General features: G+C 38.4%; 1 protein-coding gene across 15 annotated transcripts in view; it reads right to left on the reverse strand.

Moving 5' to 3' along the window:
• The window catches only part of ANKRD28 (ankyrin repeat domain 28), a 198,113-nt gene that overhangs the window by 6,654 nt on the left and 172,504 nt on the right, over positions 1 to 18,955 (reverse strand). For 14 of the 15 annotated variants that reach the window (XR_004262917.1, XM_032258975.1, XM_032258968.1 and 11 more), the window contains 10 exons: positions 16,933 to 17,134; positions 13,005 to 13,092; positions 12,787 to 12,904; positions 11,366 to 11,585; positions 4,746 to 4,833; positions 4,571 to 4,654; positions 3,118 to 3,263; positions 2,399 to 2,481; positions 1,900 to 1,982; positions 835 to 926 (listed from right to left, as the gene is read on the reverse strand). Coding sequence is in view for 13 of the 15 variants with exons in the window: in XM_032258975.1 (XP_032114866.1) it covers positions 835 to 926; positions 1,900 to 1,982; positions 2,399 to 2,481; positions 3,118 to 3,263; positions 4,571 to 4,654; positions 4,746 to 4,833; positions 11,366 to 11,585; positions 12,787 to 12,904; positions 13,005 to 13,092; positions 16,933 to 17,134 (1,204 nt within the window). In the remaining 2 variants the exon portion in view is untranslated. Of the gene's footprint in view, positions 1 to 834; positions 927 to 1,899; positions 1,983 to 2,398; positions 2,547 to 3,117; positions 3,264 to 4,570; positions 4,655 to 4,745; positions 4,834 to 11,365; positions 11,586 to 12,786; positions 12,905 to 13,004; positions 13,093 to 16,932; positions 17,135 to 18,955 lie in introns of those variants that run through there. The other variant, XR_004262928.1, reaches the window with a different exon arrangement.

Genomic DNA, 18,955 nt, shown 5'->3' on the forward strand with positions numbered 1-18,955 from the left:
TCAGGTGTTTGAGACCAGCCTGGCCAACATGGCAAAACCCCGTCTCTACTAAAAACACAAAAAATTTAGCCGGGTGTAGTGGTGGTGTAATCCCAGCCACTTGGGGAAGCTGAGGCACAAGAATCGCTTGAACCCAGGACGCAGAGGTTGCAGTGAGCTGAGATCATGCCACTGCACTCCAGCCTGGGCAACAGAGCTAGATTCTGTTTCAAAAAGAAGGAAAAAAAAAAAAAAGAGAGAATGGAAGAATGAGAGAGGAGAGGAGAATAACTGGAGACAGCAAGAGGGTAGTTTTGTTGCAAAGGGAAACAGAGAAATATGGCAGTAGCTGGGAGGAGTAGTGAGATTTATAAAATATTTTTTTAAAGATGAGGGAACTAATGTTGATATACCGAGGGGAGTAATCCAGGAAGAGAGCATAAATTGTTACTGCAGGACACAAACGAGAACTGTTGAAGTGACATTATGAAGTACGCAAAAGGGAGCAGGATCTGGTGCATGAGTCGAAGCACTGGCTTTAAATAAGAATATAGCACTTAAGTAGGGTCTTAATAAATATTTGCAGAAAGAACAAACTCTTAGGCTACTAAAACAATAAAAAGCGGCAAGTATAAACAATAAACACTAACTGTGGTTTAACAGATGATACAGGAATTCAGAAGTTCATCTGTTAGATAACTTTTCCTATTTCTTTTGCCCTTGTTCCTTTGCCACAAACTACTATTCAATATTAATTTCAGTTCTCCTCTCTGACCAATAAAAAATATCCAAATTTGTTTCTCTTCAAATAATAAAAGCTACAGGTTAAGAAAAGAAAACACAGAACCAACTTACCATTTTCATCTACTGCAAGCACACTTGCACCTTTTCCCAAAAGTTCCTGAACCACCATTGTTAGCCCATTTCGGGCAGCAACATGCAGAGGTCTAGAGGAAAAAACATGATACATGTACACATATGTGCATGTGCTTGCCCATACACATACTACCTGGCTGTCAAGGAGCATTTCTGTCAAGTTTTGAAGACCAAGAGGTACAAACTCGAGATAACTAGTCCTAATAACAAAGATGGGGGCAGGGAGAGCAGAACATCTGTACAGTGCACTGTCACACCTGTCAATGTGTAGCTTGACATCAAGTTTAGCCATGGGTCCCATCAACAAGGTCCCTACATTCACCCAATTCTTTTGTTACTTTTCTTCTCAGACTCAACGTTTAAACAAATTTTACCACTGAAATTGCATTCCTCCATTGTTAAAAAATGAGGCTGGTAAAGACATAGACTATATATTAAAAATTGCAAATTGCAGTAGCACAAATTCCAATAGCCTTTGAAAATGGCTTACAAGCATCATGACTAATTTTTGGACCTTCAAGGGATCTGACTAATCCCAGAATGGGAAACAATATTATAAGATTTTTATCTTTATCAAACCTCAAAGTGGATAGCAAAGGACAATGAGAGACACTAAGATCTCTGTTAGTTAATCTGGAGGTCGGCTACTCACATTATTAAAAACTTGATTCTTTTATTGGCTTACAGACACATATAAAGCTTTTTACCTCATTCATTGTTAGTTTCAAGTAACATATTATTACAGTTGATTTCCATAAAATACACAAAATAGTACTAATTTTCTTGAGAAAATTTGGTAGGTGGATTAAGGAAATAATACATTATAGTCAATGTTGTAATAAAGTTTCAGTTCAAAAGCATTTTAAATAATATGCCTTTTAGTTGTGATGATTTTAGAAATGAATTTGGACAGTTGTAAAACTTACTGAAATTGCTTCTATGACTAATGATACCTATTTCAATAGTCACATGTTTAAAAAAATCCATTTATCATTTTTATAATTATAGGTCACAAAGTTTACACTAGACACCGACAGTACTCACGTTTGCAAGGCTGCATTGGTTGCATTGATGAGGTTTCTATCTGTTATCTTTTCCAGTATTAACAAGGCACTAGTTTCATGACCCTAAAATTGTGGCAAATAGTTATAAAAACTTGGGCACCATTAAAGATAAATTTATACACCCAAAAATCCACAACCCTAGTCCATATAATATGTACACCACTATACATATGCCATGAATTTTCCTGGCCAATATCTTAGTAGTTGCCAAAACACATCTTGGGAGTGAGGGTAGGAGAAGAGGACAAAATTAAGATTAAAGAAAGAGGATAATTATGTGTTTGTGTTCCAAAACGGCTTACTGGAGACTTCGATATGCATGGTGCCTAGTAAGTCAATAATTTTGTTCAAGAAATCTAATACTAGTGATCATTAGAGAGGTTTGGTCCTGAGTTCTGTTCATTTCAGTGAAGTCAAAAAACTTTTAATGACACTGTTAATATTAACAATAAAAACATGTTCTTAGAATGTATACATACCTTGCTACAAGCCAAATGGAGGGCAGTATTTTTACTGTTATCTTGTAAAGTCAGATCTGCACTAGCACTGCTAACCAGCATCTCTGGGAGGAAAAAGTGCATCAATTCTTATGTTTATGAACATGTTTCTTAGATTACCAATAACTCACTGTAGAGAAATGAAGATACAAAGCAAAAAAGTCCCTCTCACAAAAACTTAAGTACAAGAAAAAGACTGTAATATGTAACATATATCTTCATATAATTGCTTGAGACAATTATACTGTTATATAAGTCACGCACACAAACAATGGCAATTAACATTTATTTTGTGACTGTTCACTAAACTTAAAATACTATATTTTATGCTCTGGATTTATAGTAATTTATTTAACCCTCACAACAACCCACAAAGTGATACTGTTATTTTTCTCATTTTATAAATGAGAAAACTGAGGCATAAGGTCACTTAGCTGGAAGATGTAGGACTCACATTCAGGCAATGCAACTCCAGAGCCAGTGTTCTAACCGCTAGTATAGGGCCATGGCAAAGCAGACTCTTTAATCGGTAAGGGCAAACTAAAACTTGTATCTCTAAATGAAAATGTGGATTGCAAACAGGTAAAAGGTTTTAAGTCTTAGGAGTGGTAAGATAACTAGTTGAAGTCAGAGGTCTTGCGATCTAAGTTCTATGTAATATACATACTTAGGAAAATAAAATTTTACAGAAGTTTCTTTACCAACTGTATTTGTTTGTCCATTTTCTGCAGCCATCATAAGAGGTGTTTTCCCAGTAGAGTCCACAGAATTGACTTGAGCATTATGGCTGAGCAGCAGCTGCAAACACTCGACATGGTCTGTGAAGGCAGCTGCATGGAGAGGAGTTCTGTAATAAAGAGAAATTGAAATACATGACTAAATTAGAATGTTATATACCCTGGAAAAAATATTCTTTTATTTATGACAAGCAGTTTTCAAGGGTTTACATATTAGGCTGTAAAAGCACAGCCTGTATACAAATAGGCTCAATAGAGCTTACTAATTTCTCCCATAGAAATGTGTACTTTCAGTAATATAGAAGGCCGTAATTAAACTAGAACAAGTATGAAGATTACAAAATTGCTAAAATAATATTAAAGAAAATTTTGAAAGAAACAAATCCTGACCGGAATACTGCCACCTATTGTAACTGCTGAATGTTTATTCCTATTTAGAAAACTGTTAACTTTGTTAACAATGATCTTTGGGAAACAGAACTTCTAAAGAAAGGGGAAAATATGGTCAGGCATGGTGGCTCACACCTGTAATCCTAGCACTTTTGGGAGGCCAAGGTGGGCAGATAATGAGGTGAAGAGTTTGAGAACAGCCTGACCAACATGGCAAAACCCTGTCTCTACTAAAAATAAAAAAATAGCTGGGCATGGTGGCATGCACCTGTAATCCCAGCTACTCAGGAGGCTAAGGCAGGAGAATCGCTTGAACCCAGAAGGTGGAGGTTGCAGTGTGTTGGGCCAAGATCACGCCACTGCACTCCAGCCTGGGTGACAGAGCAAGACTTTGTCTCTAAATAAATAAATAAATAAATGGGAAAATATTTACATTTCAAAATAGTTTAAAGGAGGAAAACTGCCTAAAAGCTATTCATAGAAAAGCCTTTTATAAGGTAAAAATAATTAAGATCTTAAAACAATTTATACTTGCAAATATAAAAATAAACTTTTAATTAGTAATGGGTTTTCTATAAATTCTCTCATACCAGGCCAGCAGTTAAAATTTATTTCTTCTTGAAAATAAAACTTTTTTGGGGGGTAGGGCAGAGATGGGGTCTCACTCTGTCACCTAGGCTAGAATGCAGTAGTGCAATCATAGCTCACTGCTGCCTTGAACTCCAGGGCTCAAGTCATCCTCCTGCCTCAGCCTCCTGCATAGCTGGGATCACGGGAATGCACCACCATGCCTTTTTTTGGGTAGTGATGCAAGTCTTACTCTGTTGGCTGGGTTCGAAGGCATGCACCACCATGCTTTTTTTTTTTTTTTTTTTGGTAGAGATGCAAGTCTCACTATGTTGACCAGATTGGTCTTGAGCTCCTGGCTTCAAATTATCCTCCCACCTCTGCCTCCCAGATTGTTAGGATTATGGGCATGAGCCACTGTGCCTGGCTAAAACTATTTACTACATAGGTGAATTCCTACCTTCCTTTTGAATCTGTGGTGTTCACGATGCTGGCACCTAATGTATCAATCAACATCTCAGCAGCACCTTCGTTGTCATTTATCCTGTGTAAGGTAACAAGGTGATCACTCTCACAGCAATGGTGTATTTCTTGAAACACTCAAACCAAATCTGATTCATTCTGGCTTTACTTACACGGCACAATGCAATGGACTAAAGGCATTTCCTTCTGTTTTCTGGAAAACTTCCTGCTCTAAAAGAAGTTCTACACATGTCTCATGACCTAAATAGGTATAAATAACCAGATATTAAAATTCAAAGGAGATACTGGCAAAAATCACAGACACACATAAGTGTTTAAAGGAAAAATGTAAAAGTCTCTCTCCCATCCCATCTCCCAGGTCCCCTCTCTGGAATATAGCCACTGGTAGCTTAACAGCTACCAGTAGTTTCAGAAAACTTCTAGGCATATACAACTGCACACACACAAATACATATAGTTGGCTCCCTGTATCCATGGGTTCTACATTCATTAATTCAACCAACCCCAAATTAAAAATATCTGGGGGAAAGAAACAGAGCAGACTTTTTTCTTTTGTCATATACCCTAAATACAGCATACCAATTATTTACATATTTACCTACCATTTACATTACATTGGCTATTATAAGTAATCCAGGCTAGGCGCGGTGGCTCACGCCTGTAATCCCAGCACTTTGGGAGACCAACATGGTTAAACCTCGTCTCTACTAAAAATACAAAAATTAGCTGGGTATGGTGGCAGGCACCTGTAGTCCCAGCTACTTGGGAGGCTGAGGCAGGAGAATCGCTTGAACCCATAAGGCGGAGGTTGCAGTGAGCTGAGATTGCACCACTGCATTCCAGCCCGGGCTAGAGCAAGACTCTGTCTCAGAAAAAAAAAGTAATTCAGAGACGATTTAAAGTGTAGTAGAGAAATGTGCATAGGTTATATGCAAATACTATCTCATTTTATATAAGGGACTTACTTGAGCACCTGTTGGTTTTGGTATTCACAAAGGGTCCTGGAAACCAATCCTCAACAGCAAATGAGAGATGATTGTCTTTCTAGTTTTTTTTTTTAATGGCAGTGGGATGTTTAATTCTGTAACTTGTTTTTTACTTAACTACACATATCCTTCTATAATAGCATATATAGAAATCTTTTTTTTTTTTTTTTTGGACAAAGTCTCGCTCTGTTGCCTAGGCTGAAGTGTCATGGCACGATCTCAGCTCACTGCAACCTCCACCTCTGGGTTCAAGCAATTCTCCTGCCTCAGCCTCTCGAGTAGCTGGGACTACAGGCGTGTGCTACCACACCAGTTAATTTTTGTATTTTTTAGCAGAGACGGGATTTCACCATGTTGGCCAGGATGGTTTCGATATCTTGAGCTTGTGATCCGCCCCCCTTGGCCTCCCAAAGTGCTGGGATTACAGGTGTGAGCCACCTTGCCTGGCCCAAAATCTTATTCTTTAATGTTCTAAAGAGCTTCACAGTATCAGAGGGTATCCTGATTTAATCTAATTATGGATTTTTAAATGATTGCTAGCTTAAAAAAATTCTTTATGATATCAAAAATGCTGTAATGAAACATTCTGGTATTTTAATTTTAATTTTATTTTATTTTATTAAAACAATTTGTTGAGACAGGGTCTTGCTCTGTTGCCCAAGTTGAAGTGCAGTGGCATGATCATGGCTCACTGCAGCCTCAACCTCCAGGGCTCAAGCTATCTTCCCACCTTAGCCTCCCAAGTGGCTGAGACAGCAGGTGCAAGGCTACCACACCTGGCTAATTTTTTGATATTTTATAGACACGAAGTTTTGCCATGTTGCTCAGGCTGGTCTTAAATTCCTGAGCTCAAGAGATCTGCCTGCCTCAGCCTCCTGGATTACAAGTGTTAGCCACCATGCCCAGAATTCTGTTTTTATTTTAGGAAGTATTTTTGTAGGACAATTTCCTACCAAAATTATATTGCTGTGGTAAAGGACAAGTATACAGTCCTTGGTATCCTTGGGAGACTGGGTCCAGGACCCCCCAAACAGCAAAAATCCATAGTCCCTTATACAAAATAGTTTATCTGCATATAACCTATGCACATCTTCTCATATACTTTATCTCTAGATTACTTACAACTTAATTCAATGTAAATGCTATATAAATAGTTGTTATATTGTATTGTTTAGGGAATAATGACCAAAAAAAAAGTCTGTACAAGTTCAGCCTAACTATATTTTGGATTGACATTTAGTTGAATTCATGGATGGGGGACCCATGGATATGGAGGTCTGACTGTACTGACTACTGATCAATATCTGGTCCATAGTTTTTTTTTTTTTTTTTTGAGACGGAGTTTCACTCATGTTACCCAGGCTGGAGTGCAATGGTGCGATCTCGGCTCACCGCAACCTCTGCCTCCTGGGGTTCAGGCAATTCTCCTGCCTCAGCCTCCTGAGTAGCTGGGATTACAGGCACGCGCCAGCATGCCCAGCTAATTTTTTTTGTATTTTTAGTAGAGACGGGGTTTCACCATGTTGACCAGGATGGTCTCGATCTCTTGACCTCGTGATCCACCCGCCTCTGCCTCCCAAAGTGCTGGGATTACAGGCTTGAGCCACCGCGCCCGGCTGGTCCATAGTTTTTAACAGCAACTTCAAACACAGAAAAATCCAAACTTCAAATTTTCTTACCCTAATTTCAAAGCCAGGGTTTTAATTTAATAAAAGTACCCTAATTACTATAAATAAAATGTTGCTTATTTTATTTCATTAGTCATTTGGGATCTGCTTTAGGAATAAATTAGATTCTCACTCAGCCTCTTTCTTCATGGTTTAGTATTTGCCTACAAAGGTGATGTTATATAGTCTTTTCTTTTTAAATTTCTCAAACTTAATCAGCTTAAAGTTTATCCTATAGACGTGGAAAAATAATTTTTAGAAAAACCTGTAATTGTGTTCCATCTTTTGTTCTTTTCTCTAATTTAAGTAGTTTTCAAGTGGATTTTTCCCTCAGGAGATACTGTGTGTGGCAATGCCTGCAGACATTTTTGTTTGTCACAACTGAAGGTGGGGCACTGCAACTGGCATCTAGTGAGTAGAAACCAATCATGCTGCCAAACATCTTGCAGTGCACTGCAGAGTCCCCTGCAATCATCATCTGGCCCAAAATGTCATAGTGCTGAGGTTGAGAAACTGCTTTCATTCCATCGTTCTGAATGTTAACTCATTACTAAGATACAGCAATGGAAAGTTGTCCATTGTTGACTTAAGAGCCTCCCATTCTCCAGCTATATGGGTTCTTAAACTGTGGCCTGGGGAACCGTGGGGTGATGCAAAAAAGATGTGAATAAAAACACAGACATGAGAACCCAACTATTCTCTTAAACTAGCTATAAAGAAATGTGCTACTCTTCTCACTAAAAAGAAAATACTTTTGGAAAATAGTTTTCATAAAAAAAGATTTTTCATGTTAACATGTAATAGACATTATTTTAAAATAAATCAGTAAAATTTAAAACCTTCTCACTTCCAATTTCTAATACAGTCAATATCAATCCATAGTTCCTGAGACCAAAGGGTTTGAGAGCCACTCACTATCTGAATACAGATTGAGAAAAGGGAGCAGTGGGGCTGTTGGTTACCTCCAAAAATCATTACTGGGTGATATCAACCGGACAATCTCATAACTTTCTATCATTGTATAGAATGGTAAACTGGGTCCTCCTCTTGAGTTTCAGAGGCTATCCTGAGGATGTTTAGAGCTTCATAAAAATGAACACATTTTTTAAAGGAGCACGTAAGTATTGTTAAGTTCTGTAACTGAATGACTATATAAACTGAAATTGTGGACTTTTAGTATCTACAGCCAGTCCTTCCAAAACTCAGCCATCATTTCATTTTAATTTTGAGAGAAAGGTTGTTTTCTGTTCTGTTGGACTGCTTCCAATTTTCCTTACAGCTATACAATAATTACTAGTCAAAATAAAACCATTTTACATATTCTACTTTCGGAATGTCAAATTATAAAATGGGCTTTTGGCTATAAATATAGTATTAATTTTAGATTGTCTATATAGTCATTTATTGCACATAGCCAACAAACATTTAATTTCTTCCAGCTCAAATTCAGAATCACCACAATTTTGCTACAGACTAAAAATCAGACACATCTGTTATGATCTTTAAATGGCAACCAGGCATGCAGTTCTGCAAAATTCTGTCTCTTGTACAAAACATGCTTAGAGTCTAAATTTAGCAGCGATAGAGTAGGAACTCACTTTAGGGAAACTGTTCTACATATAGATCTGATAAGAAATATTATAATAGAAAGCGCTCTCCAAAGGACAGTTACAGCAGTATATTTATAATAAATGTTCTTCCTGAGGAAAAATATCTCACTGTGTGATTTTTCCAGTGGTTAATCTTCAGGGATATATTTTTTTAAAAATTAAGGAATAAGTCTTTGCTTCTAAACAGTTTTATCTCACTGACATTTTTACCGAAACACAACTCACATTTGTATTTATTTTCCCACCCACTATATTAGGTATTCTGGGTTTTCCTTATACTTGCAAAATGCCAACTCACAGTATGGAAACAAATCAAACATCAATGGCAAAATACAGTATCCTTTTTGTACTAGTATGAGTACTAGTCTCTGGCCACTTCACTACACTGACTTCTGCTTGCCTTAGTGAGTAGAAATGAGAAAAAGAGAAATCAAACAGCAAAGGTTTTTATAGTTTTCAAAACTCTTTTGGTTAAGGACTTAAGGTAATAAAAAGGAGAGAGACTAAACTAAGCTTGCTGAATGAGCAACAGATTTAACTATTCAAGTTTTTATGGTACTATCAGTACTCAGCTGAAGGATAACCAACAGTAATCACAGGATGAACTTCAAGAGCCCAAAAGTTTCTCACAGCAAAAGAATGCAACTCCCAGGGTCGGGTGCGGTGGCTCATGCCTGTAATCCCAGCACTATGGAAGGCTGAGGCGGTGGATCACAAGGTCGGCCTGGCCAACATGGTGAAACCCTGTCTCTACTAAAAATACAAAAATCAGCCAGGCATGGTGCCATGTGCCTGTAATTCCAGCTACTAGGGAGGCTGAGGCAGGAGAATCGCTTGAACTCAAGAGACAGAGGTTGTGGTGAGCCTTGAGTACGCCGCTGCACTCCAGCCTGGGTGACAGAGTGAGACTCCATCTCAAAAAACCAGAAAATAACAAACAAACAAACAAAAAACGCAACTCCCAAGTTTGGCATAAGGATTAAAATGAAAATCTAAATATTGTATTTCAGAAATACTTGTGAAGACATTTAATGAAGTAATAAGATTCAGCTTCTTCCTCTTTTGCTATAACTTGATAACTTTGTCTGAACGGCTCCCAGTGAAAGAACCATAAAATGGCATATTATAGAAAGATAGCAAATCTCAACCTTTGGTAAGGCAGTCTGATTTTAGAACAGATATTATACTTATTTATTTTAGCAAATGGATATTTATCTGAAGAGGCAATTTGTGTTATCTCTACATTTTGAGGAAAGGCTATCAGAATTGTGAACTACAGCTTTGTAGATCTGCTGTCATAATGAACATTAATCTTGAAGCTACACTGAAATTGAAAACGAATTTTAAAAACCTCTAATTTCTCTGCTAAAGCTCGAAGCTTAAACTTTGACAACTGATGCTTACACTGTATATAATGTACCTGAGTTTTCTAAGATGACCAAATCTATTGCCCTACACAAGGAAAAAATTATCTCAACATGCTTCATTACATTACGTGTTATTTTAATTAGTGGTATTTCATAAGCCAAACTCCATTTTTAATATCTATACCTTCAAAATAGCTTTATGCTTCCCTAAATGACCTTTTGTGAGTCTACGTACAAAAGTGATGACTCTGACTGTGAGCCTGTAGGAGGCCAAAGAAAATCTCTTCTAACCATGTAGCAAAGTTAACCCATCAAAGTTTATAATTCTAAGACCTGCTAGGATTTTATTCCTTTACAACATTGAGCATGGATGTCAGTGGTGATATAAGAATGTTATCTTGCAATGTGCTCAGAAAACATACATAGATTTCAGTTTAGAATGTGATGCATCTCACTGTTTCTCCTACTTTTGGTCATTTTTTCCTAATACAATTGTATTTAGAAAATAAAAGAACATGGATGAGTACAATGGCTCATGCCTGTAATCCCAGCACTTGGGGAGTCTGATGTGGGAGGACTGCTTAAGCCCAGTAGTTTGAGACCAGCCCGGGCAACATAGTGGGACTCTACAGAAAAGGTAAAAGAACACAATCAAAATATAAGCATACCATATGAAAGCACTGAAAATACTATAAAAACCTCCTAAAAATGCAAAATATTTGTTGAAATAAAGATCTAAGAAAAACTTCAGGCTGCATGGTGACTCATGCCTGCAATCCTAACACTCCGGGAGGCCAAGGTGGGAGGATCACCTGAGGCCAGGAGTTTAAGACCAGCCTGGGCAACACAGCAAGACCCTACCAAAACTAAAAAGAAAAAGAAAAACCTCAAAAAGACTTCATGGCTTACCTCAGAACACCTTTAATAACTACTGTCTTGGCTTTAGCATGACAGAGGACAGAAGTGAGCCTACATAGTAATTATTACTACTAGTAAGTGAGCCTACACAAATTATTCCCAAGGTTTTTACTAATTTTAAACTTAAAATCTGCCTTATAAATATGTCATTCTCATTATCTGAATATATTATACTTATCTCTGTTCAGTACAGAATGATATACATTTGTGTTTGTATACTTAACCATTGTAGCAAGCCCAGTGAAGTGCTGTATATCCATGATTGTCTGCTATGGCTGGATTTGCATCCATAGATGCTGCTGACTGCAAAAGGGCTCCAAGAACACCAATGTGTCCACAGGCTGCAGACAGGTGTATAGGTGTCCGGCCCCTGCTATCCCGAAGTAAGCACTTAGCACCATGTTGAAGTAATGCATCTACACATTCTTCATGGCCTGTAACTGCCTGAAAGAAAATAATTTACAGTTGGTCAAACATATTATGCTAAACATTACATGCCAACCTCGACTAATTAAAAAATTTTAGGCTGGGCTTGGCAGCTCAGGCCTGTAAACCTAGAACTTGGGGAGGCCGAGGCGGGCAGATCACAAGGTAAGGAGATCGAGACCATCCTGGCCAACATGGTGAAGCCCTGTCTTTACTAAAAATGTAAAAATTAGCTGGGCGTGGTGGCTGATGCCAGTAATCCCAATTATTCAGGAGGCTGAGGCAGGAGAACTGCTTGAACCTGGGAGGCTGAAGCTGCAGTGAGCCAAGATGGCGCCACTGCACTCCAGCCTGACGACAGAGCAAGACTCCATCTCAAAAAAAGAAAAACAAAAAGAAAAAATTTTAAAAACCACACACCCTATATCCTTTTATTAATCAAAGCCATTTATCATTTTATGAGTGATTCTATATTTTTATTGGAAGTGGTTTAAAAATTCAGTTATAGCAGTAACTGTCAAAATGCAAACAGTATGAAAACAGGAAGAGAAACTTAGTATTCAATGAAAATATTTCAAAGGTGAAAAAGTTTAAAGTATATAAGAAAGTGAGATAATGGAAAAAAGCCAAACTGCCATTAATTCTACTCAAAGTTTTAGGGTTTTAAAATTTTGTTCTAACATTGTTTTCTAGATTAAGTTTTAATCTAGATTAAGTAATCTCTAGAACAATGTAAGTAAAAATTAAGATACTGGCTGGGCCCAGTGGCTCACGCCTGTAATCCTAGCACTTTGGGAGGCTGAGGCAGATGGATCATTTGAGGTCAGGAGTTCAAGACCAGCCTGACCAATGTGGAGAAACCCCATGTCCACTAAAAACACAAAATTAGCCAGGCATGGTGGCACATGCCTATAATCCCAGCTACTTGAGAAGGCTGAGGGAGGAAAATCACTTGAACCTGAGAAGCGGAGGTTGCAGTGAGCCGAGATAGCGCCATTGCACTCCAGCCTGGGCAACAAGAGGGAAATTCTCTCTCAAACAAAACAAAACAAACAAACAAAAAACCCAAATTAAAAAAACCCAAAGACTAAGAAATTGAAAGAAATAATGAAGATTATTTGATAAACTAATAAAGAAAAAATAAACATAACCTAGTTTAGTGCTAGGTGATATGAGGTCATAAAAGCTTTTTGAAAGGAAAGAGCATATTTCTGCTTACCCCTCTATGCAATGCTGTCCTTCCCCATTTATCTTTGGCATCTACATTTGCTCCTTTGTTCAGCAATGAGTAAACACAGTCTGTGTGCCCGTTGAGAACAGACAGCATCAGAGGCGTCCTGAGCAACAACAGGAATAGGTTAAGTGCTCACTTAAGACTGTATTCTGGTTTTCGAAATACGCCTTTCTGTGATGCAACAATTATCTATTGAAACTTACTGTCCATTTCCATCTTGAATATCTACTGCATTCTGCGGTTCTGCATTTCCTATTAATAGCCGTAAGCATTCTGAATGACCATTTGTTGCTGTAAAGTGAAATTTAAAAATTTCAGTAATTATATATAATGATAAAATAGAAAATGTCCATCTTAGAGCACATCTTCTAGAATTTAACTTTGGGATAGTTTCGCTGAATTTAATATGCAAGAATGAAAGTATCTATAGGTACAAGGAAGGTTTCTACTGCCTTAGATTGGTAAAGCTCAACAAATACGAATTCCTCACAATAAAATATGACAGGCAGACTGCCTAACCAGCACCCATCCCTATCATCTGCCTCTAAAAGAATGCTCATTTTATTTGGCTCTCTGGCAATGTGGTCAGGAAGAGGGGCTTGCCTCCAGCAAAGGAATGATATCATGACTGGACCAAGTCAATCACAACAACACATTCTCCTCTGATAGTGATCAGTTTTCTTTTCTTTTTTTTTTTTTTTTTGAGATGGAGTTTCACTCTTGTTACCCAGGCTGGAGTGCGATGGCGCGATCTCGGCTCACTGCAACCTCCGCCTCCTGGGTTCATGCAATTCTCCTGCCCCAACCTCCTGAGTAGCTGGGATTACAGGCACGCGCCACCATGCCCAGCTAATGTTTTGTATTTTTAGTAGAGATGGGGTTTCACCATGTTGACCAGGATGGTTTCGATCTCTTGACCTCGTGATCCACCTGCCTCGGCCTCCCAAAGTGGTGGGATTACAGGCTTGAGCCACCACGCCCAGCAATAGTGATCAGTTTTATGGTGAGCAGTACAGGGACCAGGTCTGACTACTGAGATGCTGGTAAGTCTAGCAGGCTGCTGGGAAATACTTTTATCTCTGATAATGCAAAGCCCCCATTCCCTCCTGATTTTAGGTGCAATCCTTAAAAGAAGCAGCACTCATCCTGCAACATGAATGGAAACATAAGAGAATAACAGAATTTAGTCCAGAGCTCTGACACCATTGTAGAATCAACCAACCCTGGAACTGCATCTACCTCTGGACATTATTATTATTATTATTTTTTTTGAAGATGGAGTCTTGCTTTGTTGCCTACACTGGAGTGCAGTGGTGCAATCTCTGCTCACTGCCACCTCTGCCTCGCAGGTTCAAGCAATTCTCTGCCTCACCCTTCCAAGTAGCCGGGATTACGGGCGCCCACCACCATGCCTGGCTAATTTTTTTTGTATTTTTAGTAGAGATGGGGTTTCACCATCTTGGCCAGGCTGGTCTTTAACTCCTGACCTTGTGATCCACCTGCTTTGGCCTCCCAAAGTGGTGGGATTACAGGCGTGAGCCACTGCGCCCAGCCTGCCTTTGGATATTGTATGTGAGAGACTAAGCCCCATCCTTTAAGCTATTTTTGGTTGGGTACTCTGTTACTTATGACTGAAATAATTTCATATGATATATTCAGAGTACAAGAAAAATGTTACATCTAAAGAATGCATTTGTTAAGTCTAAATGCATAAAATGGGCAAGGGTACAAGCAGAAGTAGTCCAAAGAAAATAGCTTCTGAAGTAAGTTAAATCCTCTGCCAAAATTCAAATCCTGTTCATATATACAAAGTCTGAAGTTTAAAGAATATATTAGTAATTAGAAAAAATGTATCTTGCATATGATACAGAAAGGAACATCTGTCACTATTTCTCCTGATTAAAAGATGACAAAACTAGCAAAAGCAAGCTAGGGGCCAAATATTCTACAGTACTTTCTGACAGTTGTATTAAATGCTAATAGTTACTAATTAAAACTTGTGGCTTAAACCACCTCTCCCACCTTAGTCCAATTTGTATGCTGAACTCTGCCAGTAGCTCTCACAGCTTAGCAATAAAAAACAGTGTCTTAGTACTTGGCAATGTTCAAAGAGATCTTACTTGACCCATCATTTTTCAAGTCAGTTCACTTACACTCAGTGCACAGTAGCTACTGATGAATGTTTATGTCATCTAACTTCAATACCCAATCACCAAGCACAGCATCACCATGGGAAAGGACTGATAAACCTCCAGAAAAAAACCTCAGTGTTCTTGTCATGATATATAGATGTTCTCTATAGATCTCCAAATTTGAAAGGCATCTATAGACACAAGTCTTAGATTTATTGAATAGGTAGGCACTAACAGTAAACTGTGGCTCTTTGTAGGTAGGACTTATGCTGAACTATATGGCATTGGTTAACTACTTCTAAGGGACTGGCTAATGTCTCAGTTCAGTATTTACCTATTAAGAGTGCAACCACTCCATGAAAGCTTTAAATTAGTTCTGCATATGATCTGTAATTATGATGTAATTTTTCTAGTTGTAGATATAACTTCAATCTTTTTGAGAATAACAGAAAGTAATGCATTTTGACCTCTTGTTCAAACCATATAGTAGTATATGTATGTTTATTAGATATTCTCATCTATTATTAAAATATTTTTCTCAGCACTGCTTGAACATCTGATAGATTTGAAGAATGACTCTGGGAGCAACAGTGGGTGTTATCTATAGTTTTCTAAAATGTAAGTTTCCTAAAGGACTAGAAAAAAAATCCAAGTGTATTCAAATGTGTTAAGGATCACTCTATAAAAGGAGAGTTGTGAATCTGCATCTGCCAGTGATACACAGTGGGTAGCAAGACATTTCATTGGCTTCGTTATAGACCTTTGTATTGTAACGTAGCTGCTACATCATAACATCACAATATGGAATAGTTCTTGCATAAAGTAGGTGCTCTGTAAAGCCTGTATGCACAAATATTAATGCAGTACACTGGTAAAATAAGGTAAAACGTGTTATCATTTTTTAAATTAAAGATTATACCAATCCAAAATAACTTCTATCAGAAAGAAATAAATACTGCACTGTTTTGTTGATAAAGTGTTTCAGAAGTTAGACTATTACATAAATCCTATTTCTAAGGTAGATAATTTTTTAAGCGATGATAGTCTTGTGTTGGTATTCCATGAGAATACAATCATTTTACCAATTAAAGTCAAAATTTTCCACAGAAAGTCACAGCCCCTGGTAATCTCTTTGGGTCTGGAAACCTTCGAAGAGTCAAGCTGACATTTTTCAGGTCTTCAGGCCACTGGGTTTTACAGGGGTAAGTCCAGAGATAAGTCTAGCCTATATATAGCACAGTCTTCAAAACAACACAGGTACATCTCTGATCCTACCCTACCTAAGCTTCGAGGGTAGTAGGGCTTCTGTCTGCAGAATTGTCCTGAAAGGGTAACCAGTAGGTGTGACATAGAATTGGCCAATGTTAGCATTTACAGCTATCGTCAAAAGATGAATCCACTGCCACCGCCCCCCGAGGGCCCCCTAAGATTGCAGAAGGTATCAGCAAGGAGGCAGCCCAGGTTGTTTTCCAGGAGAGGTAACAGGAGGAAGGGAGCTACACAGGGCACTTAAATCTTTTGTGCCCAGGAGCTTTTTTCATCAGAGCAGGGGAATATATTTTAATGACTTCTTAAACACTCGTGTGGGACAGACTTGAGCATGAGGGAGGTCTTAAGCCAGGCACAAAGTTAGTTTTGAATACTAGTTAATAACTCTATTTTTACTCCTTTTTTGGCACAGAAGCTGGTAATCTAGGAATTACATGTAAATAACTTTATACTTTTTGTACTTGGTTTCCTTGGGTTGGTATAATACACTATATTTAAGTTCCTTGAACACTGCGGATACTCCTAATATGTATGAATGACTAAGGCTTTGTAAATGAAGGGACGTTTGTGTAAACGAAGTTATTTGACGGGGTCAAAGAATCCATATATGATTTGGAAAAAAAAAAGTCAGAATCTTAAAGACAATTAACCAGAAATATTATATACCAGAAATTGAAAATGAGTATCAAATAGGAAGTTATAAATAAATCAAGCATAATATCTGGCATACCTGCTGCATGTATAGGTGTCCTCTTCAAAATGTAATCTTTTACTAAGATTGAGGCTCCCTGATTAATGAGTACATCCACACATTCAACATGGCCCTTAAATGCTGCAAGGTCTAGGGGTGTTCTTCCACTACTATTTCTGACATCAAGGTCTAATAAAGACTGTACCAACACTTCCAGTGCTTGATGGTGACCATGATAGGCCTAGAAATAAAAATGCAAATTAAAAAAATATTTAGACTGATTTCCTAAATACTTTAGAAAATATAAATAAGCAAACTTGTCTTCATATCATCTTATTTGAGATAATCCAAACTTCTACATTTAGAATTCAGGAAGTTAACTACATATTTTTCTAATAATCAACACAGTAGGCTAGTGTTAGAGAACAGGCATTCTATAAATAATAAAAGTTCAAATGACAGGTGATCTTTTCATGAGTATATACAATGCCTGTTCATGGCAGACATTCAATGGATGTGTGATAGGGATCCATTTAAAGCCTTGATTTCAAGTCTGATTCCAAGAAGCCTGTGTTTTTTGTTTGTTTGTTTGTTTTGAGACAAGGTCTTGCTCTGTTGCCCTGGCTGGAGTGCAGTGGCATCATCATAGCTTACTGCAGCCTTGACTTAAGTAATCCTCCCACCTCAGCCTCCTTAGTAGCAGGGACCACAGGTACACGTCACCATGCTTGGCCAATTTCTAGCGATGAGGGTCTTGCTATGCTGCCCAGTCTGGTCTCAAATTCCTGGCCTCAAGTGATCCTCCTACCTTGGTCTCTCAAAGTGCTAGGATTACAGGCATGAGCCACTGCACCCAGCCAGGCCTGTGTTCTTAATCACAGTTCAGTGCTCCACATTAACGCCAGAGACAGCTAGCAACTTGAGTTGAGTCAGTGCTTCAATATTCTGATTTCCCAAACTAAACTGCTTACTCCCACCCTGTAATACCATAGCTAAAAAAGAAGCAATTCTTTTTTTTTTTTTAGACAGAGTTTCACTCTTGTTACCCCGGCTGGAGTGCAATGGCGCGATCTCGGCTCACCGCAACCTCCGCCTCCTGGGTTCAGGCAATTCTCCTGCCTCAGCCTCCTGAGTAGCTGGGATTACAGGCACGCGCCACCATGCCCAGCTAATGTTTTGTATTTTTAGTAGAGACGGGGTTTCACCATGTTGACCAGGATGGTCTCGATCTCTTGACCTCGTGATCCACCCGCCTCGGCCTCCCAAAGTGCTGGGATTACAGGCTTGAGCCACCGCGCCCGGCCGAAAGAAGCAATTCTTTAGCAAAGAAATACTTAACTGAACCCTGCTTGAATATCACCACGTATCGGGCATTGTCCTAGCTGTACAAGAGTAACACTGAAGATCTTTTAGACTGAAGTTGCCTTCTTCATACAGTCTAATAAAAGGGCTTTCCGGAAAAGTCATTTCAAAATCCAACATGGCAACTGAACATATATTATTTACACTGGACTAAATGCTGAGCATGACATTAAAGAAATAAATAAACTTCAAAGGACTATAAAGCCAATTTCTGGTAGAAAATGTCAGAAAGTAGCAGCCAGAGATAAAGCTGCTCTGGACCTTACTGATCTCTTTATAATGCATCTGTGTAGAAACTTGACTATTTAAACTTGACTATGTGAAAGATTAAAATGACTGTAGGTCACAGAATTTTACTGTTTTAGGATCACATCTAACTTTGTTCCTTAATACCAGGTCAATGAAAATTATTCTACTGAAAGAATGAACTCTAAGGAACGATATATTACATATAGAAAACACTATAAAAAGTAGTAGTTAGCCACGTGCGGTGGCTCATACCTATAATCCCAGCTCTTTGGGGAGGCTGAGGTGGAAGAATAACCTGAACAGGAGTTTGGGACCAGCCTGAGCAACATAGTGAGACCTCATCTCTGCGCAAAAAAAAAAAAAAAAAAAGAAAAAAAAAGCCTGGTAGCACGTGCCTGCGGTCCCAGCTAGGCAAGAAGCTTAGGCGGAAGGATCACTTGAGTCTGAGAGG

Source organism: Sapajus apella, unplaced genomic scaffold (genome assembly GCF_009761245.1).
Source record: "Sapajus apella isolate SASKATOON/1434 unplaced genomic scaffold, GSC_monkey_1.0 scaffold4, whole genome shotgun sequence".
NCBI lineage: Eukaryota > Metazoa > Chordata > Mammalia > Primates > Cebidae > Sapajus > Sapajus apella.